The sequence below is a fragment of the Ascidia mentula genome, chromosome 6, assembly GCF_947561715.1.
Source record: "Ascidia mentula chromosome 6, kaAscMent1.1, whole genome shotgun sequence".
NCBI lineage: Eukaryota > Metazoa > Chordata > Ascidiacea > Phlebobranchia > Ascidiidae > Ascidia > Ascidia mentula.
In genome coordinates, this window is record NC_138571.1 from 4834658 (window position 1) to 4860615 (window position 25958).

The 25958-nt window shown below is 38.3% G+C and overlaps 1 protein-coding gene across 2 annotated transcripts; it reads left to right on the forward strand.

Annotated features, from left to right (window-relative positions):
* The first annotated feature begins 4945 nt into the window (after nt 1-4945).
* On the forward strand, nt 4946-25958 carry LOC145906815 (corticotropin-releasing factor receptor 2-like). 2 transcript variants are annotated; one of them, XM_082994273.1, is made up of 16 exons: nt 4946-5073; nt 7081-7156; nt 9069-9150; nt 11326-11441; nt 12948-13067; nt 17283-17365; nt 18625-18696; nt 19099-19208; nt 19435-19555; nt 19762-19915; nt 20506-20645; nt 20947-21174; nt 21420-21540; nt 22757-24451; nt 24848-25009; nt 25064-25958. In XM_082994273.1, the coding sequence occupies exons 1-14, from the start codon at nt 5020-5022 to the stop codon at nt 23053-23055; spliced, it is 1776 nt and encodes a 591-aa protein (XP_082850399.1). In that variant the 5' UTR covers nt 4946-5019; the 3' UTR covers nt 23056-24451; nt 24848-25009; nt 25064-25958. The 2 variants fall into 2 exon arrangements, with proteins under 2 accessions (XP_082850399.1, XP_082850398.1); XM_082994272.1 differs by having other exon boundaries at nt 24848-25958.

Here is a 25958-nt window from a genome sequence, read left to right on the forward strand (position 1 = left end):
TAACCATCTCACGGAACCCCCGAGCAATTTTTAAGGATTTTGTGGCACCTAATGGTTGCAAATCGATAAGCGAACGAAAGGAATGTTGTATGATTGTTAAAGTATCAAGTGAGCTAACTATTGTTGACAATTCCACAATACATAAAGCAAATGTCCGATAAGATCGAACAAATGTTTACAAATCAAGAGCAATCGCACATCTGCAATTTGCAGCACGAGGACAAAATATTTTTTAATCTATACCATAGTTACAAAAAAAAAGTATGGAGCAACGCATTGGGGAACTCTGCACTATAACATATGACGTTTAGGCGAACACATTTAACTGGAGGAACATTTACTGGAAACATTTTGGCAAAATCTCGTACTGGGGCACACTTGAAAGTTCGCCGCTCCCCACTGGTTGACAACTTTGTGGTTCACATAAAAAACAACACGCGGAAAGAGCCAGTCTCGTTGAAAGTGCATCTGACAAGTACTTTCGGTGTTGGATCCCGACTACGCCGCTGGGAAATACCTCACAAGCAAGTTCAAGCCAGTGGTACTCGTCTGTTCGTAAATTAATGCTTGATGGAATGTGTAGGGCAAAAAGTCAATACCTTTGTGGTTATTGGGAATTACAACGTGGAAAGTGATCGATTTTTAATCGAACTAATGCGGACAGGGTCGATTTCCGTACAAGGAAAGGTTATGTTCCGGGAACCCAAGGTGTTTTGCAATGCTTGAAAGTTGCATCGATTTCATTTGAATCCGGTTATAATTTATCACTGTACAACACTAAGTGCACATGCATAAATGAAGAAGGACGTAGACGTACATCATACGTGAAAGTTTGAGTCTTGTTTTCTAAGAAGCATAATATCCCCTGTAATTATTGCATAGGAATGATTAAAGCGACGCTCGCAAACACACAATAATGTCCAGTTGCCAACAGATGGTTAAGCATTAGTGTTGCACAGCTGCTTCAAATACATGGCTGTACATAAATCTCTTTCCCTAATTATAAAAGTGGATGTTTCATATAATCAGATAAGTACGTTTCCATACCTCATTGGGTGATGCCGCATATTCTAATCTCACTAGATATTGTTTCTGAAAGAAAAGTCCAAAAAGATTGAACGAAGTTTAGCCACCAGGTTTTGGAAAAAAACATTCTGAAGGTGGTCGGGGGCCATTGACAACATATCGGTCAACACCATTAATCAAGCAGAAACCTGAACGGGATTCGTGGCCAGGATATCACGGGTTCGAATCCCGGGGCGATTGAAAAAAAAACAACGTCTATAAGGCGAAATGTTTTTTTATATTTTTAAATAAAATCAAAAAAAATGTATATAAAAAAATGTTTTTTTTGTATATTTTTTATTTGTACTGGAGTCTAATGTGCGTATGACTGGGCTCACAGCAGATAGAGCATACACAGTCCAGTGCAAATACCCCTCAAAACAACACATGCTGAATACGTGTGTATTTCCTCGTGCTATGTTTCGATCGCAATTACTACGATAACATTGCAGTACAAATCATAATAACGTCACAAAAACCGCTGATGGGAATTCTGAGAGAAATTGTCATAAAATGCTACAGGAACAGTCTGCGCTGCTCAGTGATGTGATGCGAATTTTTACGACTTATTTTATGGCCTTTGGTGCCATGGTTGTGATTAAAAGGCAAATTTGTATAAATCACATAACACAAATAGTGTCAAAATACACGGATTCGAAGTCCCGCCAACATTTTTCCTCGAAACACTAACGAACCTTAACAAGTCGACGAGTTTCCGTCGCCAGTTGACACCTCGGCTCGTGGAAAAGAAAAAAGGCAGTTCAGTCTCGAAGGGAACAGAGGCAGCTTTAAAACCGACGTGTTTGTGTGCAGCGTTGAGCAGTTTGAGCATTGCCCTCCACGCTATAACGAATATGCGACCGAACTCGCTGCAGGAAAAGGTCTGCAGGCTCTGTTGCGTTTAGGGAAAGGATTAGTCAAGGGGATTACATGTTTCTTTGAGATAAGGGGCAAGATGTCTTGGTAAATGTACACGACATGTCGGGTTTTAGGCGCGAAAAACTTTATTTAATTAATGTGAATATGAATGTTAAATCTATTATGCTTCTCATTGAGCAGACGTTTCGAACACAACCGCGTTTATCATCAGTACTAATTCGGAATGAGATGCAGCAAGGCGCGCGCTGACGTGGGCAGGCAACTGAGTTTTTACATGTTAAAAGTGGAAATTCGATCAGAAGTATTTCAAAATCTTAAATTTGCTTGCTGAACTAATGTTGCGAGAGTTGCTAAGACATGCAGAAAACCACGCATATGTTAATGTATTTACCGTTGTCAGAATTACATCAACTGTTTGTGTTTTGCTGAAGTTGACTATAGTTATACTTTTTTTCTAAAGAGGCGGCATTTACGGAATGCGTATTATTTAACCGCCTCGGGTAAATACTTTAATAACGTCTATACGCAGATGACGTCACATTGCCACGTTAAAAGTTTACCTGAAATTTTGTAAATATTTCTCATCCGCGTTGGAATTGCGATGTAGCATATGCGCCACATAACACCACACCCACACATTTTTATTTTCAAGTTTTTCAGGGCCTTAGATGCCTGAATATCGCAAATTAAGTTTTGCGTGAAAATGGTTACGTTTTGATGAATCGAACAAATATCTACCCCTGGAAGGGTTGTTTTTCTTGTAGTAAACATGAGTGGAAAGGTATTGGGTGTTGACTCGCTTACTTGAACACCAAACTTCCATATATTGTAATATGACCTTGGCGCGTCACTTCGCAGAAATTTGAGGCCGGTACTTGTGTGCAATGAGGCGGTAAATTCAATACTCCTTTCCTGAAAATGTCGCGCGACTTCTCCTAAACACAAATGTCACGCCACGAACGCTTGACCGTTCAATTTACTCTGGAATGCGAATATTAAAACGCGTTTTAAATGTTTGCTTTTAGATTACGGAACGAGGTTTAATCGTTTTGTTTGTTTGACGCAATCCGAGTTTTAAATTCTGACATTTATAAATTTTACAGATAAAAGTGCAAATTAGATACAGCCGTTCTTACATAAAATCCAACGATATTTTTATGCTGTGATGTTCCTGCAGCGCATGAAAGTTAATTTGCTTCAACTTCACAAAGCTCACGGCAGAGAATTGAACGATTTGTGCACATCTGGCTTTTTCCCATCGCTTAAGACAAACGTCGGCACCTTTTGTGTTAAAACTCATCCAAATATTGACTTTGTCATTTGCTCCATGCTATTACAGATAATTAAAACCTGTTGCTTTAATGCGTGTTGGGGTCAAGAGAATTCGTGTTTGCTTTTACGATGGCCGTTGAGCTTGTTGCTGTGGCAACGTTTTTGTTGGTACGACACACAATAGCATAGGAATTCCGAACACATTGCCGTCGTCCACAGAATATCGAATTTGTTGCAAATTAATTTTTTGTCGTTTGCTATCAAATCTTAAAGACAGGTTGGGTGGAAACGTGAAATACTTTGTTAAAAAATAACAGGTTGTTCTGTATGGTGGAGTTAAACCGGACGATACTGTTTTTGAACAATAACATGCAACGAAGTGGTTCGTTGGAATTGGGTGTAACTCGTTAAGCTGTTATATTTATTAGAAAAATCTTTATACAACATCTGTATCTGCCACGCTGATAAATTAATTGAAAGTGTGAGTCACAGCGACTACTTATTCATGCATATATTCCACATCCAAAGACTCAACTCCCTTGAGATTCAACTTCACTTCAAAGCTAAATCCGTCAACACTTAAGGTTTTGATTGACAGTTGCTTCAAACAGCTTGCTCACGTGGTTTACGGTGCCCAAGTCGCGAAACCTTCATCACTTTCCAATTTTTTTACTCATGCTCTATTTAAACTTACCTATCTAACAACACTGTCACTATATCATGCATTAAAAGTATTGCAACACTAAAACGGTGCAAGTTACATGTACGACTTATAGATTGTGTTTAATATAGCGGTGTAACGGTAAATTTATTCTCAAGATTTCGGTACATTTTTACAACATTTTATACAACATCTGAATATCGTGAAAGTGTGGGAAGTTATTGGTTGCGTCTTAAGTTCAATTATTACTTATTGTTGAGAAAACCTAACCATTATTTTCATTAAACCTAATCTAGAGAAACTCGAAACGTTTCTATTTATCTCACTTGCCATGAAAATTGTACGGTAAAAGATTGCCAACCGCACTTTGGCATTTTAATCCTTTTTTTTACCCACACTTGTCTAAACTTAAATGAAATTTAATCCCCCTAAGATGTGAAAACACGCGTGGCATTTAATCTTGTCATTTCGGCCGCTTCCCGCCATCTTATCTCTACTTTGACACCAACAAGCATTTTGAAAGTAGAGCGGTATTGTTTATCCGTCGGACACTTACAAGATGCTTACACGATTTAAAACAAAACCGCGTCTGAAGAAAATGAATAAACAATAGTTTTTAAAATGCAGAGACAGTGATGTCATTTATATGTACGGGCGGAGGTAAAAGGTGCCTTAGTTTGAAGTTAAAGTGTACTTAGTTTAACAACGCATGCAAACTCAATGAAATGTTGCAGCAAAGCTAATGGCAGCAAACAAACATGCATTTGGACAGAAAAACATTAAGGACATAATATTGTAAACGAATCTGTTAACCACCCTACCGAAAGCCGTGTACGTGAACATAACCTTTGTGAGACTGCCGTGTGTACGGAAAAATGGCTCGCAACTTGAGATAATGACCCTGTAGGCGACATGGCATTAGCGCTCGCAAAGAAGGGATAATTCTGTTACGACTCCCTACTGATAACCGGCTATCAATATCACATGTTGGTTCCCATACTGCAAAACTACTTATAGGCTGTATGTTACGTAACTCAACAAGCAACAATGGTGTTTACTTTTGTTTTCAGCTTTACGACGTCAATAATCGGTATAGATTAAATAGAATGTGGTTTGCCTGAAGCCTTTTGTTACAAAGCGTAATGGATTCTTTGCGAGCAAGTTGGGTTTGTTTGACTTTGGTGCTGCTGAACAAGGTAAGTTGTTTGACGGATTAAGCTGTTAACTTAAGATTGAAATTTCGCCAACGCTTGCAAACCACAATGTTTTGGTGTAAAACAAACAAAACTAAGTTTTGGGTGCACTAAGACATCGCGCTACCTTTCACTTCTTGCAGCTTGTCGTTATGCGGTCTGTCAACATTTGTAAATTTACTTTTGAGTGATAAGACTGATAACATTCAGGCATGTAAACATTTGTGTGACGTCGATTCAAGCGATCAAGAATAATTAAAATTCGCATTCGGGCTTTCCTATCACTCGGTAACTTCAAAAAACATCCAACGTAATCACAAGTTAAACTGTGTAACTCCATCATGGCGGCCAAACACCTCGTGTTGTTTGCGAATTGACGAATTGTACACATGTGTATATCCAATGTATTTCAGTATGGCTTGTAAAGTCACACGGACGCATAAACTAAACGGGTTTTTCTTCTCATAGTTTGTCATCTATTGCAAAGCTTCTTAAGTGACTATAGGTGTTTGCAACTGCAGCAAATGATTCAATTACGAATGCCTAACTTGTTGCGTCACGTACCCTGTGTTGCATCTATGGACGTGTATAGTGGTTTACCACGCAGCATGAAACTGAGCAACACCCTTTACAGTGCACACAATCTACAAATTATATTAGTCACCGGGTATATATTGCGACCTAGCTAGGTAGATTCAAGGTTGAATATTCTTTGCAGTGCGCCCAATACTAATTATTTGTATTCGGCCAAAATCGATTATTCTGTCACGTCACAACCAGCACCTGTAAACGCATCTGCGTCTTTCGAGTTAAAGTGATTATTCGAAACCACAACATTGGAAACCATCGTTTTGCCTCGAAGTTGTTGTACTTGTAAGATGAGCCGCCAAGTTAATGCCGCCTTTTTTGCTTCCACGTCGCCACTTCCACGCAACAGCATTTTCTTAAATACTCAACAGCACACGCGCTCACGTCTTTACCTCAACCAACAGCAACTTATCCCCTCGTCTGTGGTGATTTGTAACTCTCCATCTTCCAACGCACAATTACTCCCCGAACATTTCATTGTATGTTTTGAGTAAAAACTCTGCAAAATTCTGTTACGTTTGTCTTGTAGTCGCCAAAGGCAAACAATTTTATGCAAACAGAAATCACTGTTATGCGTTCAACTTGTTTGATTGCAGTTATTTGCAGTTTTACAGTAAACATTATCTTGTGGCAACTTATTAACTTCAAAGTAGATTAAACAAAAACTGCAAAGCAGAGAATCTGAACGTATACTTTTATTCAAGAACGTTTCGAACTATCTGCAGTAGTGACATAAACGCTTAAAGTTAGAACATCGGCTTGTTTTATTCACACGATGGAAGTTTTTTTGCCAATCATGTTTGCAATTTGACAATGCCCCCAAAAAGACACCATAGAACGGTTGCAATTGAAGTTGTTTATGTTCAAGCATGGGGATGGACTGGAAATCATTGGAAGAAAATCAATAAGAAAACCCGCACAATATTTCGCACTTGTGTGTTAAACCCAGCAGCGGCGAGCGTTGAATTTAACCACAGGAATTAAAGCGATAAACTTTGCAGAATCACGTGCGCAAAATATCGTTATGATAGACTTGTTTACAATTTGGAAGAAGAATTGTTGTTTGTAAAACGTTTTGACGTCAAGACTTGTTATTTAAAATCACGCGGATATTCCAACTGTTCCACACAATAGCTATTGGTAACATTGTGATTTGGTTTTAAAACACGCGATGAAACATTCAAAAATGGCATATTTCGCGACATCAACGCAGCGCTGTCACGTCAAAATAATAATAAACGAAACTTTCGTTCTGCTCTCTGCCAACCCAATCGCCTAAAAGCATTGTATAGGCGTGAGAACGTTTCATACGCGAAGTAAATTCAAAGGAAATGAGCAGGATTACTCCTCTGGCTCTACGCGAGACGCCACATCATCAATTTTTAACCTGCAATATGTGTTTACGCTTTTCATTACATGTAGGCGAGCGCTACAGACCTCCAAACAACACCAAAACCGCAGGAACCTTTCCATGGTACCACACAACTTCCTGAATCAGGTGTGTTTTGATCATTAAAATTATTGTGGGATTCAGTTCCATGGATTTTACGGCCGCTTTGTACTGGCTTTTCTGTTACATTACGACGTTTGGTTTGCGTGCCATTGTGTGATAATTTATTTCACAAATCAACGACCGCAGGATCATTATTAGATTGGAGAACATTTTTTGACTATGTTAATCGAATCTTCTAATACACACACTACTACTATTAGAATACAAATGTTGAAAATGCAATCTTGTTTTAAACAAAACCCCAACGTGTGTACGACTTTATGACTTCCAGCCGTTTTCCACAAGAAGCAAAACGCCCGCAACGTTGTGGATTATGACATGTTTAGATAGGTTGGCATAAAGAGGTTCCAAAAAACTCCGAATTATTTCATCGTCATCCTTGTTCTTGTACATGTGTGATGACCGAAACTTGCTCTCTAAACACACGTTTGATGACATGGCTTATTTTATTTAATAGAGCTAAGTGTGATTTTGGCCCGTCGGAACCTCACCTTACACCCGTGCTCTCGATTTCGTTTCGTGTTTCAAACGAGAAATTCGATCCTCCACAAGTGTTCGTTCCTATAAAATATTGACGAGTCCTGACAACGTTTGTCTGATTTTCTCTCCATGTTTTGCATTTTAGCGGTTGAAAGCATGGATGTCGCGCAAGCCGGGGGTTTCTGACGGTTGGATTTCCTACACCAACAATGTTTAATTTATATTTTCCCAACCTTGGCTTACCGGTTATTAAAACGCTTACGCGGCTTAAATCTGGGAATTACAATCCATAGAGTTTAATTTACAACCTGCAAACTTATCGATTGTACCTTAAGCTGAAGTTTGCAGGCAAAACTTTAAGTTTCGCCTTGTATTTGGGTTCAGTGTCGAATTATTTATGCTTTCCAATGGGCAACAGCATTTTTTAAGCAGGGTTTATTTCTGTTTTTGCAAGTTTGACATAGAAATCACACACGTCTAGAGAGTTTTTCCCGACTCACAACAAGGTTTTTGCGTTTCAATTCCAATTTCCATCTAAAACTCCCCTCTTGCCGGAGGTATAAAGTGTTGTCTTGCCTCCTGGAAGGCAATAAAACTTTATTCTGAGAAAGTGGATAAGAACGTGCAGATGTGGTTTGGGAGTCCTTCCATGACATGAATAGTTGGAAAACCTTGCCTCAAAAGATCTAATATATGAAAAACTTATCTAATTAAAATCAAGTGAAAAAAAGTTTGAATCCTTTGGAATCTCAAATGTTTATTGAATTGAGAAACGTCCCACACATAAAAGCATTCCGATTTTGGGATCTACATAAACAAAGTTAAACCCCTTCATTATCCAAATGAGAAATAGTTTTACCACAAAGTGGGATTGTCGAAGTTTGCATTTTAGAAGTCAAACCGCGGCCCAAGAAATTCGCCTATCAGCCACATTCTCCTCAAATGCGCGGTAGCTCAGATAAGAATTGCCGACATGCCTTCGTATCGTGTTGCGTGTGGCATATATGCCTATATGGATCGGTCTTGTAGCGCTCATCCAATTTACAAACAAACTTCGAGGTCCTCACATTTTGAGGTGGTGAAAATGGACGTAAATGATGGGTTCGGGTTTGATACGAATCGTTGAGTTAAGATGTTGCGATAGAAAGGTGTGCGATGGCACTTGCAACGACTCTATCTACCAACTGATGTAAACGCAATCCCCCAATGTTTCAGTCAAATATGTAAACCACCCATTTCCTAGAAAAAAGCAGGATTTTCTTTAGCAAATTTCTGATGTATATTCGTGCAGTTATAGGTGTTGTGATGAACAGCATGTGTTGCAATTACGATTCGTTTTATCGGGTATATAGGTTGGGAAAATATTCTAATTTAACTACGTTTTTCGGTTTCCAATGAAGTTTTTTATTTCTTGCAGCGCTCGACGTACTTCTGAAGCAGGAAGTTTATTACAACGGAGTTTTCCTCGACCAATTCAAACCGGAATGTGAAACCTACGCGTAAGTTACAAATTTAAACGTTGTTGATGGGATAGGTTGAACTTTTAATAACAGCGTAAATCAAATGGAATTAATTTTACGTAAACACAGCATGATTTATAACAAGGAAGTAAGGAAATTGTGGAAGTCGAACTGCGATTAGTGGTGTTTTTTTTTCGATTTTTCTTGTCCAACCACTGCCTTACATGACTACCCACTGTTTGGTTGGCAAACAACATTGCGCAGCCATAGTATAGTAGAACTGCTACTGCCATTTTTATGCACTTTGTGCAAACAGTTAATTAACCTGTTCGCCACCAACACTGTAGGTGTGGACATGGAATTGTCCATGAAATGCTGAGTCCGAAAAGTTTACTTTGTTACACTCTCGCTCGAACAGTGGAGCATCCAAAGTTGGTTTTGGTTGATTAAACTTTAGCTTCTGGCGTAATCCGATGCTAAAAAACCACAGTGTAGAGGCAGCTTTTCGCACGACTGCCCTCTGGGTTGTCTTGGTTTGACCAAAATCGGTGGCTTGCGACGGTAAGCAGATGCTGTTGCTTTCCTTTCGTGGTATCGATACGAAAACAAGGCTTTTGCTTTTTTCGTCGTGCAATTTTTGCAATACTGGGTATTTTTCTTTACCTGTATTTTACAGAATGTCCACTTTTTGGCAAATCTCGAAACAATTTTCCACAAAAAGCCGGATATAATTTTGTAAATGCGAAATGTGTGTAGCGCTCATCGGATTCTCTGCCCGCGGAAAGAACAAAAGGAAATTCACTCAATTAAAATCCAATTAATTTTCTGTAATCCCGGACTTATCGTTTAATCGATCAAATCCTCATTAATTCATACAGAGTGAATTGATTAACTTCTGTCTTTAGTTCAGGTCGTGGACTTATCGATTTCAATTTCCAAGCCGCCCCAAATTAATTGAATCAACTTTTGATTGCGTCGTTTGGTTAATGCCTATTGTTTAGAACTGTCAAAAAGTGATTATCAGGAATTTTAATTCTACAGTAGGCGTAAGTTGCAATAAAACCGCCACGGCTGTAACCCCAATTTCCAAAATATGAGCATGTTGATTAGCTCTGCTTTATGCACGGTCAAGTTTCTTAAAAATGTGGGAATAACAAAACAAGATAACAGTACACCCGTTTTCCTTTCCTTGTTAGAAGGTTACGAAATCCAGTATGTCACGATATACTTTCGTGACTGGCCCACCTGCAACTAATTTCTTCCTCAAACGACTTTTCAACGCCTTTGGTACAATCAGACACCGGCCCTCGGTCCACCATCTTTACATAGAGGTCATTAAATCGTTTACGAGCTCAACACTGTGCACTTACCAAATACATTAGCACCACTCTCGGATGTGAGGTTAAGAATATGCGACGACCTCTAAACTTAACTTGAAACAGACTGAACTGTTGGCGGCAACAAAGTTGACCTTTACACAAACTCAATAAGTAGATTGTGGTGGTAATTACATGAGTAACTCACCGAGATATTTGTTGACACAGCTATACATGTTAGCAAGTATACTATACATGGTGAAAGCCTCAAAACCAGCGATGTTGTTTTGTACGCCACTGGCGTTAACCATTAGAAATAGAGTCAACTATTTGTTACATTCATAGGATTAATGTCAGCACAAAATCTATACGAACCAATGGCAATACCGTGTGTGTTGCCAGGGTGCACAGAAGAATATTTAAGAGCAAAGTGGAGCCAACAATATGCATTGTGTAAGCTGCATACAGATGGTCACTGTTTCGACCTACAAGGTCTCATCAATGTAGCTGGTGTGACTTTCAGACGACTTTTTCGACCATACGGCCAAGCAAAGACTTCCACTTTGTGGTGACTATACAATCACCGGTGCAACCTTACGGAGAAAACAAGGTGGAAACACTATGGCCAAGCAAAGCTCAACGAATAGTGCCGTCAAGCCCCGTGTCACAATTGTCATGTGATAATCATATTTCGCGAGTACCTCTCGCTTCATTAGGTGTAGTGTACCGTTTTCAATACAAAGGTCAGTCCTCTTGAAGAGTTCCAAACCAATAGAATTCATTTCGTAGACATAAGACTGATGCGGGCACATTTAATAATATTTATAGAGAAACTGTGACTCTGCAATAGCAGCTCGTGATAATTGTGGAAATCTTACATGTTTTTATTTCATTGCAGATCGTTGGTGCAAAACTCCACGGATTTTGTTCAAGCAATCATGAAACTAAACGACAGATTATCGTCGCAGGAGGCCTGCTACCGGACCCTGGCATGCGAGTTCTTTACACGAAAAGGTGAGACCGCATAAAAATGTCAAGTTTACGTGCACTCCGGTTGAGTGATTGTCGATGAAATCATGTGGTAGCTGCGGTTAGTCAAGCGGAAAATTAAATGCAGCTTTTATTATTGGTAAATTAGAGTTCGCAAAGGTTGTAACACCACCACCAGCAGTGCAGCCTTATCGCTGTGGAGTAGGATTTCACAAACTTTTCGCTCAGATGCTTTTGACTGGTTATAATTTGCAATGAAATTAGCGAAAAACTCGCTAAGAGATAACGAAAAGGTACAACTAAGTGTTGTGCTTTGTGTCATATTGGAATCTTTGCGACCCATAAAATTCATCATGTGACCTTCAGTTTGGGAAGCCTTGGAAACACACTAGAATTTCGAAACGAAACGACTGACATGGATGTATTGCACTGACACGTTGTTGTCAGAGTTGACATAGGAGCTTCTTCCTTGCCTCGTTTGTGTCGCTTGTCGCGCAATTTTGTCTGGCGCTTGTCAAAATCTTCCTGTAAGACGGTATGTTGATGTTGTTTGTATGTCGATTCTTCAACGCGTTGAAGAAATATTTAGGGATTTTAGGATTCCATTAGAGTATAAGGGACGTGTAGACGGGTAACGACACTGAAATTTGTTTTATTCGAAATTTTGTCGCAAATGTTGGAAATACTGTGCCTTATATGTGTTATTAATGAGCAAATATATAATTTTAGATAATTAGATTTTTGATGCAGCCAGACCTCACATGTTGATGCGTTCTCCACCATCAGATTACAAATTGAAAACTCCGCCACACGTTTATCTACATTATGTGACGTCACACGGCTTTTATCCAACCAGAAATGCGCAAAAGTTCAGGAGCGAAATGTGGGTCTGCCCTGTGTGGTAAACACACTTGCACTTACTTTTAATTCGTGACGATCAGATTATTGTAACCTTTCACTCCTTCCCCTTTGCCACTTCCTGAATTACGTCACACTGACGTCACAATGTCTCGATTTCGGCGCTGTCGCTTCGCGATGAGCTGGGAATAAGCAAATGAACTGACAGATCTGACACAGGACGTGGTTGGAGGCGGTTTGAAGCGCGAATGATTTTCACTGATTATTCGCCAAAATACGCATGTAGGGATTTGGAAGTGGTTTTTGTTTTTAACGAGGTTTGTTCTTGTGGTTTCATCCTAATCCACTGTAACCCCAAAGTTTGCCCTTTTAAAGCCGCGCGTCTGTTATACAATCTATCTTGATCTTAGACGACACGATTTCCTAAATGAGTGGGAATTGTGATGCTGTTGTAATTCGTTTTCTTTTGATCTAATTGCAACAAATATATTTATGTAATTTTAACAAACTTCGAGCATTATTAACGGTTTCAGGGTCTAGTTTTGATGTCCGCTAAAAAATGTTTAAAAAATATTTGTTTGTCATATTTTGCATGTAATGACAACGTGTTAAACTGTGACTCGTTATTTAGTTTTCAAAAAGTCATCACCACATTCCGTTGTCGTTTAACAGAAAACTCTTGCCTGCCGATGGTCGACGCACTCGGGACGTGCTTTCCCGAAACACCAGGGGGCGCTCTTGCCAATGTCAGTTGTCCCGAATCCTTAAACAACATCAAGTATCACGCGACAGGTAATAACTCGTCTAATAACAGTTTTATGACAAGAAGATGTTTTTGAATAAGTCATATTTTATTTTTTTCGCAACTTCTCGAAAGAAAAGACGCCATTTTCCTGATGATGAGAATATTTTTTTTTTCGTGACTAAACTCTGGAAATACTTTAATCATGATTGAACAGGGAATGTAAAGTTAACTTGGTAAAAGTGTCACTTTCTAAATGGTCATTCGTTCGTTGTGCTCACAGTCTACGTTTTACTGTGTCAGAAGGACGGATTCTTTGCATTTACAATATGACTGGAGGCAACATAATAGTCTAAATTTTGTTTAGCAAGATTTTGGTTTGAGGAGGTTTTTTGTTCGTGGTTTACTGCAAAGAAATGCATCAGGCATTAATACGGCGACGAACAACAAAGTGTGTTCAATGTGAACCTCTAGTGCTGATTGAACGTAACTTTTGCCGCCAAAATTTGTTTTTCATGAAATCGCGTGCATAATTCCGAACTTTAGTTTTAATATTATCACGAAATTGTTGCATCGGAAACTTTCCGAAAATTCTCCAAAATCTCGAAACCCACACAAGTTGATTGTTTTCAAACCGGCGTGAATTAATCTTGACCTGCTTGTGGTCAAGCACTTTAAAGTGACATAATTGCGACGTTAATATCCATTCTCGAGTGTACAGTTGTCAGGTATTTATACATGGATTAGATAAACTTCCACCAACTTAACTCCGTGCCAACCGATCGTATCAGCCTTGCTAAACGGGAGGTTGTTTATATGTAAGTAAACAAAGTTCCGATGGATTTGGGAACAACGTAGAAAGTCCGCAATGAAATATTTATACGCGTATTATCCGCATACTCACAAGCATTAACCTTAATTTGAAAGGAAGCTTTAAAGAAACTAAGTTACAGTTTTTCTGTTAATAAGGAAAATGTTAGTTGATCTTACACGGAATCCTGTTCGTGAAATTTAAAGATTGTTTATTGTTGGTGCAGATTTTTATGCAAAGAGATTTAGGAACTGCAGTCTTTACAAAACTTCTCCAGACGCTTTCGTGTCGTGTTTTTTCATTTCGTGTTTCACGAGTCTAACCTTTAATCACACAAATTCCCGGGCTCACAATGCCACTGGATACGAGCTTTTCCATAATCTGACTCGTTTTTCCGTGACCTGGCATCAAATGACAGCTAATCGCTCAAAACTATTTTCGGATTTCGGCAGATCTGTTTAAATCCACCCATTTTGGCGTCCCATGGATAAAGTTGGTATTTCCATGCGTTGTTGCTATCTTGTACACGGGACTGGAGCCACTTTTAAATGTCAGTGTTTCCTAATAATTAATCATCACCTCCTAACTCGCATGCTATGACGGAGCACAGAAAAACCCGACTGGTTCTGATCAGTCACTTGTTTCTACTTCAGTAGAAAAGAAAAAAAGGTGAATAAAAAATGCGTCAACCGTTTGATTTGGAAAAGTTTTAGAAACGCCCCTAAGGGCCCACAGACCTCAATGGGTTAATTCTTCCCTCCATCAAGCAAGCGACGAATGATTTGCGGGTTTTGCTGAACTGGCGCCGTCGTAACCACGCAACTATTCCACAATACGACAACAGGGGTTAAATGACCCTTGCGGTTTCTGGATGCCATGACACCGCTGTTGTTTTCATCGAGGCCCCGGGGAAAATTTTTCAGCTTTAAAGCTCAGGTTAACCGTCTTCCAAGATCCAACCAATGTACGAAGAAGTTTTTGCAAATGTACAAATATTGGGTGTTAGTCGGGACGATTATAAAAGGAAAATAATTCGAGTTACATAATTTGTTTTCCAAGAAAGTTTACTTTAAGTTACACAATGGAATCACTCAGTCATTTAAAATTACCTTACAAGTTACAAGTTATAGTATAGAAAACTAAGTCATTTGTTGTTATGTTGGTTCTGAAAAATATATAAAAATCAAATACCAAGTCTTTGTTGCCCACAAGACTCTTGGGAGGAGTTCTACCTTTACTTTACGAATAGTACATGTCTCAGGGGGTTAAATTTTGTGATTTGCGCAATACCGTTTAGTTTACATTTTATTTTAATTTAGTTTGCAGTCGAATTGCTGGTTGCGATGCAAGCACTTTTTCTTTCACCACTGCTCACTTCTATCTGATACAAAACTTTGACATGCTTTAAAAATAAAGAAATGAAGAAATGGAAAAGTTGAAAACAAATGCAGTCAACAAAATTCAAATGCCAATTTGTTTACAGAACATGGTGTGGTAACATCTAAACATAGCAACATTACTACACCCCTCAGGCAAATGACGTTACCCGTTGTGCTTCGGCGTCGCGCATTTGGTTTATGGTTTCAGGCTTGTTTGCTTTCAACTCATGCTGCTAAGTGGCTGCAGAATGTCAGGGAAGTTGTGATGTTTTGGGTAAACAGCAGGCCACGATATTCGACAAATTTTTTTTTGAATTGCAACGAATCTGCCCTTCGGCACAATTTAAACGTAGACTTTTGTTTGTCTGCGCAACAGCAACACGATAGATTTGTTGATTTGCTTTTTTTGATAGTTTTTTTTGTTGGGTTTGCTCACATTCTAGAAAGACGACGATATTTTTTGATTGGCCGCGTGATGGTTTTGAGCCAATGATAATAATGAACCCACGTATTTGAATGGATTTTTTTCATCATTATCTCTATATGCAATGACCACCAAACCATCACAATGGGCCTATGTCTCAAAACAGATTATAACCAAGCAACTAGTAAGAGAGAGTATTCAAGCAGATATATTCTGACTGATAATCCTTTGCAAATTTTGTGTGAAAAACGAATGCTGAGTCTTATTATTTTGTTTCACCAGAAAAAATACAACATGTTTGTTTACGGCGTTAAATTCGGTCGTCCCTGCTTTGAAATCTGTTACGTTGTGCGTTTCAGCAGGTCGTACGTCGAAACTAAACCAATTTTTTTGGTAATTTTTTTCAGGTCGTACGTCAAAACTAAACCAATTTTTTTGGTAATTTTTTTCAGGTCGTACGTCAAAACTAAACCAATTTTTTTGGTAATTTTTTTCAGGTCGTACGTCAAAACTAAACCAATTTTTTTGGTAATTTTTTTCAGGTCGTACGTCAAAACTAAACCAATTTTTTTGGTAATTTTTTTCAGGTCGTACGTCAAAACTAAACCAATTTTTTTGGTAATTTTTTTCAGGTCGTACGTCAAAACTAAACCAATTTTTTTGGTAATTTTTTTCAGGTCGTACGTCAAAACTAAACCAATTTTTTTGGTAATTTTTTTCAGGTCGTACGTCAAAACTAAACCAATTTTTTTGGTAATTTTTTTCAGGTCGTACGTCAAAACTAAACCAATTTTTTTGGTAATTTTTTTCAGGTCGTACGTCAAAACTAAACCAATTTTTTTGGTAATTTTTTTCAGGTCGTACGTCGAAACTAAACCAATTTTTTTGCTCTGTCAGCCAATAATTATCAGAAAGCCTAGATATACAAAAACATGCTTCTCCGTATAAAGTGCATGGTTCGACATTCACGATAAACATTATCAACATGAACATCAGTGTGTAGTTGTTGCTTGCAAGCAAAACAGTGGCACGGTCGGAATCGACATCACTCACCGACTAATTAAATACCTGAGAATAAAACGTTATGTAAGACGTACCTCCGCTATCCCTGTGGAATAACTCCACATTAAAAACCAACCGCGGGTTTTTCGAAGTTAAGCGAGGCCCAAGTTAAAAGGAATTAAGAGTGGGGGTTAGGGTTAGATGATCAAGGTGGAAGTAGATGGAAGAAAAGGTTGGAAGTTTTATTGAATGGTATTGAGAATATTATCACTGACTGACTGATTTGAATTACATCGTTTCATCCAAGTTATTACGTGGTTTCCTGGTCTTTGTCAAACGAAAATCGTGAGCATGGAAATAGAAGAAGTTTTAAAAAAAAATTTTGTTGGAAGAATTGGCGGTCTACAGCTGCTTGGTACACACCAACATCGATGGCCTTTTTAAATCAACTTTTATGCTCCAAACAATCAAAAAACTACGATTAAAAAAAACAAAAATACGCAAAATACGCAGAGAAAAATAAATATATTCAAATGCTAGATCAAATAATACAGACGTTTCGTCAGTGCAAAGGCTAACTGTCAGACACAATTTTAACATCTTACGGCTCACCACGAAATGCCAGAAATTATATGATGTCTATGTTTAGATCACGTGAATAGAAGATGTCACCACAACGGTTCGTGGAATTCCAAGTCCAACTACAGCTTCTGTCGTCCAGTTACTGACAAGGTTAATTTATTTGGCCATCACCATATACATTGCTTGTAATTGTGCATGTGCATTTATTGTAGCGCCGATGGTTTATCTATTTAGATGGATAGTATATAGTCGCTTTTCGTAGGACTGAATATGTTATCCTGCAACATATTTACTCGTTCAGTTCGGTATGATGAACGACACTTTTAGTGGTTGGCGTCTTGCCGTTAGTTATACGGCAAAAAAGGTCGAAATTTTTAAACAAATGGAATTTCGCCAAATATTCATTTATTGCCTTTGATTGAAAAATAAATTAGGACAAAAATGAAATTTAATCCGCGCCTCTAATCTTGTATTTAACCGTTCGGACAAACAAATAAATGTATGGTTTAGTATGCAGCAGAACCTGAACAAAACCCTCTTTTATAACCGTTGGCTTACTGTTGTGGCACAACTTGTAATAAGGTCGAATAAACCGCACGCTGGGATTTAACAATTTGGATGAAGGTCGCATGCAGTTTGTTGATTTTAAAAAGCAGTTTTTTTGCAGACTTGCAGTTTGCACTCTTTAGTGATATTTCTGCCATGATTTAAAAAATTTATGCGCGCGACAATAATAATAAATTGATTTAGGCCCTACGTAAATTCAATCCTAGACCATATACCGCAGAAAGGACATTCCGTGCTTAACAACATTTGCGGCCGTTAATTACCGACCGAATCCCGGCGGATTATCTATATCCGTTACGATGTCTCATGAGTGCAAGGCGTTGACACGATTTGGTTAAGATCCATCATGATCAAAGTGCCTCGCAGAGTGCATTGTGGATGCCTGGGAAATGCGCATTTGTAAAGAGCATACACTGGAGTGTTGTCCCTGTGACCGTTCGAAAACCCATTAAGCGCAATGATGACGTCACATAACGATTCCGTATGTGCGATATTTGAGTGAAGAGAAATAATTTCCATTTGAGAGAAAAAAGGCGCAAATTCCAGGAAAACAAAAAAAAACTCTAAGATGGAATGTGCATAAACCGAACGACGAATGCAATTAGTTGTAAAATGCAAAGGTTACCGGACTAATCACTTCCCCTTCTACCGGAAAAGCTGCCACCTGTACCTTTCAGGTGCGGTTTTTTTAGGGGGAAAAACGATTTCTCAAAAAATTAATGAACCGCAATCGTTAAATTGGGTAATCCCCTTCTTCGATCGAGAGCCAATATTTTTCTCATGCTTGCATGTGCCGATGGGCGTTTTAAATTATTAAAACGCTGTTTTGTGTGTGCCCGTAGAGTATGCTCTGCACTGGACTTGACTCTTCGCTTGGATCACCTACCACGAGCAAGCAGCAGCACATTGTAATGGTAGGTTAGGTTATGGCAAGGCATCAAATGCACGGTTGCGTAGAGCTGCGTACTGGTTTTCTCCCGATCTTACGTCTTGTTAACTTGACCACAGCACGAAAGACATTCATTGGGTTGGGTTAAACACATTGTAACACGTCTGGTTGTGAAAGATTCTGTACAAATAATTTAGTTAACCATCACTTTGCGAAAAACGTCATATTTATACCAGTTCTTTGCAAAGGAAAGAATTTCGTAAATTTGTTTACGTTAATAGTTGATATCTTTATTTCAATCTTGCGTTAAACAGCACACAGCTTTACAAAATATTCGAACCACTTCGTCACTTCGACAAAAAGCATTGACAGAATATCTAAATAAAGTATTCAAAGTTACGTCTATTGGTGCTTTATGTTACCATAGGAACCGACTTGTGAACGGAACCTGTATCGACTCGCCGTCGTGTCCTACGTGGGAAGGGGGATTTCCCTCGCTTCTCTCGTTTTCACCTTCATCATTTTCTGGGTTCTGAAGTGAGTTTTGTTTGATTTTATCGCGTGTTTTGTTGATAAATCTGAGACGATTCAAACGCAATTTTTTGATTTGGTTCCGAAATATATTACCACGACTATTCGCTGTATGTTTATTCAATGTTTATTCTAGTCAATATTTATTTTGCACAAGAAACAGAAAAAGCGACGATTTAGTGTACGTCGAAGTTTGTTCTACCGACGCAGAAAGTTATTTCTTTCTTTGCAGAAACATCAGATGTTGGCGGATCATCATTCACTGGAATCTGACTGCTTCACTCATCTTATGCAACCTCTCATGGATTCTACTCCATCTTCTCGTCAGCTACGACTCGATGGTCAACAACGCGGTGAGGGCGGAATTCGAACCCGTTATCTTCTGATTGTAACACCAAACTTTTGTGCAGTGATAATGGGGAGAGGAATTAAACTCTTCAAAATAATATTATTTTTACCAAACCGATTTTCCTGTACAGGGGGTGTACAAGTAAATAGAAACATACGTTCTGTATTAAAATATTATGGTTTAATTAATAAACTGATTTGTGTTGTTAAGATTTTTTGCCGTTTTCTGATCACTATGTTCAACTACACACAAATGACCAACTACTTCTGGTGCTTCGTGGAGGGTTTATATCTACATATGATGGTGGTTTTTGCTTACACTCATGACAGGTTCAATCTCACCACCTATATGCTCGTTGGTTGGGGTACGTTCACTGTATACTAATAATATATGTGGTGTACTGACATCATACAACTTAGTTCCATTGCATTCTGTGCAAATTGAAGTAACTCGAAGCGTAATCACTTCTTCACACATATTTAATGCAAGATTAGCGCCCTCACGTGGTTGTTTGATCTTTAAATCAACGCAATTTATTTCGAGTTGAACTTGGAGGTATCGAATTCTCCTCATATGTATCTATAGTAACGAGCACAAAGTTTCATAAACGCTGACAAAAAGCGGAATGTAGTTGTCAATACAGGCGTTTTTATAACCTCTGAAAAAAATTACTCAATGACAGGGGGGGGATTTTGGTCACGTGGTTTGGATAGCGAAGCACTTTTAGTGTTTTTTTGTAGCGTTTCTCCCACTGTTGGACAGCACTATACTGACAGACACTTAAGTACATAAGCAATGGAGCCAATAAAATGTTTTAAGTGAGCTGCAGACAGGGCCACCGTTCAAACTCCCAAATCTATTTTCAAGCAAACAAAACATAAAAAAATGGATTTATTAGGTGTGATTGTCAATGATGAAATCACAGAAAACGAAAATTCCTTATTGCATTTCCAGTGCTTCCAATTCCTTTTATTGGGGTATGGATGGCTGTGAAATTCGCCTACCAAGATTCGCATTGTTGGATTGCGCAACAAGAAGCTGACACCTTGAAAGCTGATTACTTCATACGGGTTCCTACGTTGGTCGTTTTATTGGTAAGTGTGGATTAATCCAGCTAGCTATGCTTTCTTTGCAAAACTTGAAGATTCGCATGCAAAAATGTTTGTGTCAATCAATCATGATGATATTTTGTATTGATGCAGACCAACGACATTTCGTTTTAATTTCGAAATATTCCAACCAGTGTCGAAATGCAGTTTATTTTTAGCAGAATTGTTTTGCTAAAAGGCATTAATTTATTTATTTATTATTCTGAAATTATGTGTGAACTTAAAAAAGTGGCGTAAAAAAACATTAATTCGACAAGGAAAATATCACCTTTGTTACCTGATGCAGGTGAATGCTGTTATCCTTTCCAACATCGTCCGAATCCTCATCACTAAACTACGGAGTAGCGGAAGTTCGGACGACAGAGGAACTAATTACTGGAAGGCTGTGAAAGCAGCTCTTTTCCTCCTTCCAATGTTAGGATTCACCTACATAATTTTCCTCGTAAATCCTGCTGCAGGAACTTCGGGAGAGTTGGTGTTTTATTTTGTCAACACATTTCTACAGAGTTTTCAGGTGATTTTGTGATGTTTGTTGCGACTTGTTCATTTTTTTTTCGTAATTTTGTTTTTATTTGTGGAGCGCTTTGTTTCTAATTTTTTTACATTTGTTTTTAAGTTTTTTTTTGCTACTTTGTTAATTTCTTCAAAATGGCAGTTAGAGTTACTTACTAACCTTATCCCTTCCTGGAATTCGTAATTTGTTTGAGCAAAATGCACAAGAAATGTTGTTCACTAACAAACCCATTCATTGTGTTGTAGGGATTATTCGTCTGTGTGATTTTCTGCTTTGCGAACAGTGAAGTTCAAACAGCTGTCAGGAAAGCGTTGAGATCTTGGAGACATCACCACACTGTTCCCTGCTTCAAGGGTACTTCCCATAGTGAGTGTAAATCACTTGTTTTCCTTACATATGCTATAGTGTCAGGCTATGTTTGTGGGCAGTTGCATCCACAGTATTAGAAGAAAACAGTTTACCCTTTTTGTTTGATTTTGTTGCTGTTTGTTACTTTCCAAAATGAAGGTTTAGTATTGTTTTTTTTGGGTCCCTATGTACGTGCCTAGATAACAGCTCTGGGGCGCCACACCAAAAATTTCACCACTTCCCAGGAAAGGTCACATATTTTTGAGATGTAATTATTGTCCTCACAAGCAAAACAACTTAATCTATATTGAAGTCCAAAGTCACTCACAAACAGTTGCATACGATCAGCCATATATTATCATAAACTACACAGAATTTTGATTCAAAAGTGCGGATACTGACGACGCTGTTTAGGCGAGTTTAATGTTTCTGTGTACTTAAAAATAACAGATTGCCATGACACAGATCGTCTGCGACACTTTGTGAGTAATTTTGGATGTCTGACCAGTAGACAGATCCGTCGGTACCACCAAAGAATAATATCTTATTCCTGAAGCCTTAGTGATATTTTCCCTATACTTTGAGCCCGATCAAAAAATGTTCAAACCCCTCGAGCCCCAGTATATAGTTTTAGTGCTTTGCCGAAACTGTTAGTAGTGAACATGTACACGACAAACGTAATACCTAACCCTGTACACAGCATCAACCGATATTCATTGCTGCAAATTTTACGGAGTGTCGTGACTTTAACTTGGTTCATATCTTTATTGTATTACAATAGAATATCCAAGTTATGCTGTTCAGGAAATGTTACTTTACAGTTCGCACGAGTCTTGAGTATTGTGTTGTAATGTTATACAGACCCCACTTCGGAAGGGTTTTCTATCTGAATGGCGGTTTGCACGACTGAGTGTGTTCATAGGAATAAAGTGAAGGTGCATTTTGTGTCTTGGGCCTATGATCAAAGCATGCAACTGCCTGGTTACAGTTTATTGCTTGACATTTTCATTTCCAAAGGTGCACGTTTTTACTCTGGTACAAAACTGGCCTCATGCGGGTTTTGATCAATGACTTTCAAGTGAATATTTTGCGTTAATCTTCGAACTATTTTTTGTACCTGAGTTTTCTTTTAGTTTTGTTACCAAGTTTATGTTAAATTACATAGAATCGCACTCAACCTGCATGCATTGAATCCTGGCGATATAGTCTGATATTGTGCAATTTCTTTTAACAGAACGTAGGTTTTCAAGCATGTCACTGTCAAGGTCACTGAACAACACCCAAACCTTTCGTCTTTCGCATCGATCCCAAAACGGAAACGGCTTTTTAAATTTTCCCAACAACAACAAACTTTGCCACACTGAAGTGAGCTTCGACGAATCTACGGTCACCCAATGCCACCTAGTGAGCGATGCTGATGTGGCGTTTGACACACTAGATGGCGGCAGTAAGTGCGTTGGCAACAGTGCTGTGAAATGTTCCAGGGACCCAAGCGTAGATGAGGCAGCTTCGTTGGGAGAAACTAATGTTTGAATGAAGTCTTCGAAACCACAGATTTCTTTTTGAACATGAAAATGTATTGCATGTTATTGCAAACAACTGCTGAAGACCATGTGGGTGTAGCAGGGCGCACTGATTACAATTTTTTTGTAAACACTTTTCTCGAACGTAAAGACCTTAAAATCACTTTTACAAGCCTATGAAACAATGATTGGGCACATTGGATAGGTTTGAAGCTATCAAGGTGTACCAAAATGCAAGCTGAATGTGATTCCATTTTCAAACAACATCATACCAACTTTGACACGCCCTGTGTTGTTCACGCCTGAAAAAATAAATTGTCGAAAACAGAAAACAACAGTCAATATGAAACCAATTAGTGTTTTGTTGGTTTGTTTAATGTGTGGATGGAATACACTATGACCTCTGGTTTAAAAACTAAATTCATAATACTTGTGCCTTCTGTACCTTTAGTCTCAACTCTTGTAGAAATTGGTGAATATTTTTTGCATATTGTGAATAGATATTGTGAGTGTTGATGGAATTTTTATTTGATTTGCTGTAAATACAAGGCATGAATTTGTTTTTTCCTCCCGCTTTGTTATTGTCCGTTTTCTGTTTTTCCTTGCATTTAAAACATAATAATTAACTTGTGAAAATGCCCACATGGTTTTACACAAGAATATCTAGCAGTGTTGTGGGGGTTGGCCACATTGTCTAAATGATGTTCGTAATATTGTCATTTTGCTGCTTCTTGTTCGTCAGAATCATAAATTTGTGCAATTCTTTAAAATGGGAATTTGTTTGAGAAGTTCATCCTACCGGTCTTACATGAACTAAATTAGTCACAAAAATCGTCAATTTTAACAGGCTATCAAACTTATTTATGATTTAGTACCGCAAGTAATGCATTTCGGTTTGTGAAGTCTATTATATGTAAGTTTGTTGGTTTACGGTGATTAAGCAACTATCCTAAACATACCAACTCTAGTTAGAAACATCACAGTATCGAAGAGATGTTTAACTGTTGTACGATGACATGTGAAATACAAACTCATGCCAAATGAAGAACAATGTGGTGTCCGATTGCAAAGCAGGTTCCCCTAATTTGCATACATCATGTTATTCAATGAAGGAAGTATCTTTCAACATCGTATGATAAAAACAATTCAATCGTTGACCAAGTCGTGTGTGTCATACAGAGCATACAGTTGGTTGTTCTTGTGTGCCGTGGTTCAATATTAAAAGATGCATTCTTCCATTTCTGTTTCTTGGAAAATCTAAGTAAAAGATCGCACTTTGAAAACATCCTAGAATGGAAACTTTTTTTTTCGAAAATATCAACGTAGATTTCTATAACAGATGTTATGTCTGCTAATTGACGAGGTTTGTCGTATTATACCTGGCAGCGACAACAGCAAAACAAGAGGTTTGGATCTTCCTTTTTTAAGACTATGTTTACGACTCAATTTTAGCGTTGCCCACAGCAAAGATCACCTGTCTTCCTTTTTTTCGTGTTTAAGGGCGCTAGTCGCGCCCCTCTAACATTATTCATAAACAACTTTTGCGCCCCACATTCTTCGAAAAAAAATATTTTACTTATATTTAATATCACTCATCAATTGGAGGGTTGGGCTCTTTTTAAAGCAGCTGTTTAATGCAAGATTTTGTGAGTGATACCACTGACAAAGTTTTACTGACAAGAGAGTGGTGGTCATGCATTTTTTCTTGCATTTATTGTGATACACCTTTGTAATGCTGCTCAAATAACTTGAGCAAGCACCCGCCAAATGCCTGGCGTTACCCCCCAAAAAAATGTTTACAGGATACTCCAACGGTGGCTGCGTACTCCTGCCAGAAAAAATACTGGATTCGTTTTTTTTATCTCACCGGCGGTGGCCTTTAGGAGACAACACAAAACTCTTTTTTCGGTTTGGAAAAATCTTTTCTGGTTTTTGTAACCGGTTTGGAATGATGGTCCTTTAAGGTAAAGGAACATAAATAGTTCTCGTATGTCATAGAAAAATGCCATTTCTAAAAGATTTCCAAGATTGCATCAGCATCACAACCGTCAAAAGTAAACATATTTGTCACCCCTAAAGTGCAATCCTCACAGTCCAGCATTCTCGCCTGGTAGGAAGCGCTGCAGCTTTTCTGACACCTTTTGTGTTAAGACAATAGAGTTGCAAACTGAGAGGATGGCGTCCAGGACCAGGTTTGTGGGCATAACTTATTGTCTGTGAAAGGGTTGGCCTACATTGGCGCAAAATTTATCTTGGGACAGACAATGTCTGCAGAGGTCACGGCATGAGCTGGAGATAAGCTTATCTACTTTCTCTCGCACCTGGTTTCTCACGCATTTACTGTTGGTTTAATTTTTATCTTTATCGATTTAGCTTAACGGACTAAAAAAAAGTAGGTGTGCTATAATAGGTGAAGACTTGTTTTAGACGTCACTCAGTACCTTCCAAAACAAACGTTAGAATTCTCTTGACAGCAGATTGTAAAAAAATGGGGTGAAAGTAATCTATTTTGTTTAACAGCATACGATCAGACCTGAATAAATGTGCGACTATAAAATAGAAATATTAACATGGTAACATGGCAGCGATGCGTAAAGTGATAACCACTGGTGATTGGTTAATAAACAAAATCAACGATGCGTTTAAATCAATACGCTTTAGCTCGAACAGCTGCCAAAATCAAGTTCTAGTTGATAGTTTAAGTTCGTTTGACAATTAGTTAATGTTTACACAGAAATTAATAAATGAAATAGAAAACAGAATTTACCTTAGTGCTTACATAGCATATTTTCAAGAACAACTTAGGTATCGACAACAGATACAGGCTAATCTTCGAAGTTATCATTAAAAGCATGCGTATGGTTGATTTTACTTAATTTCTGCTTCTTTGTAATGCCAGATTGGTTCTTTTTA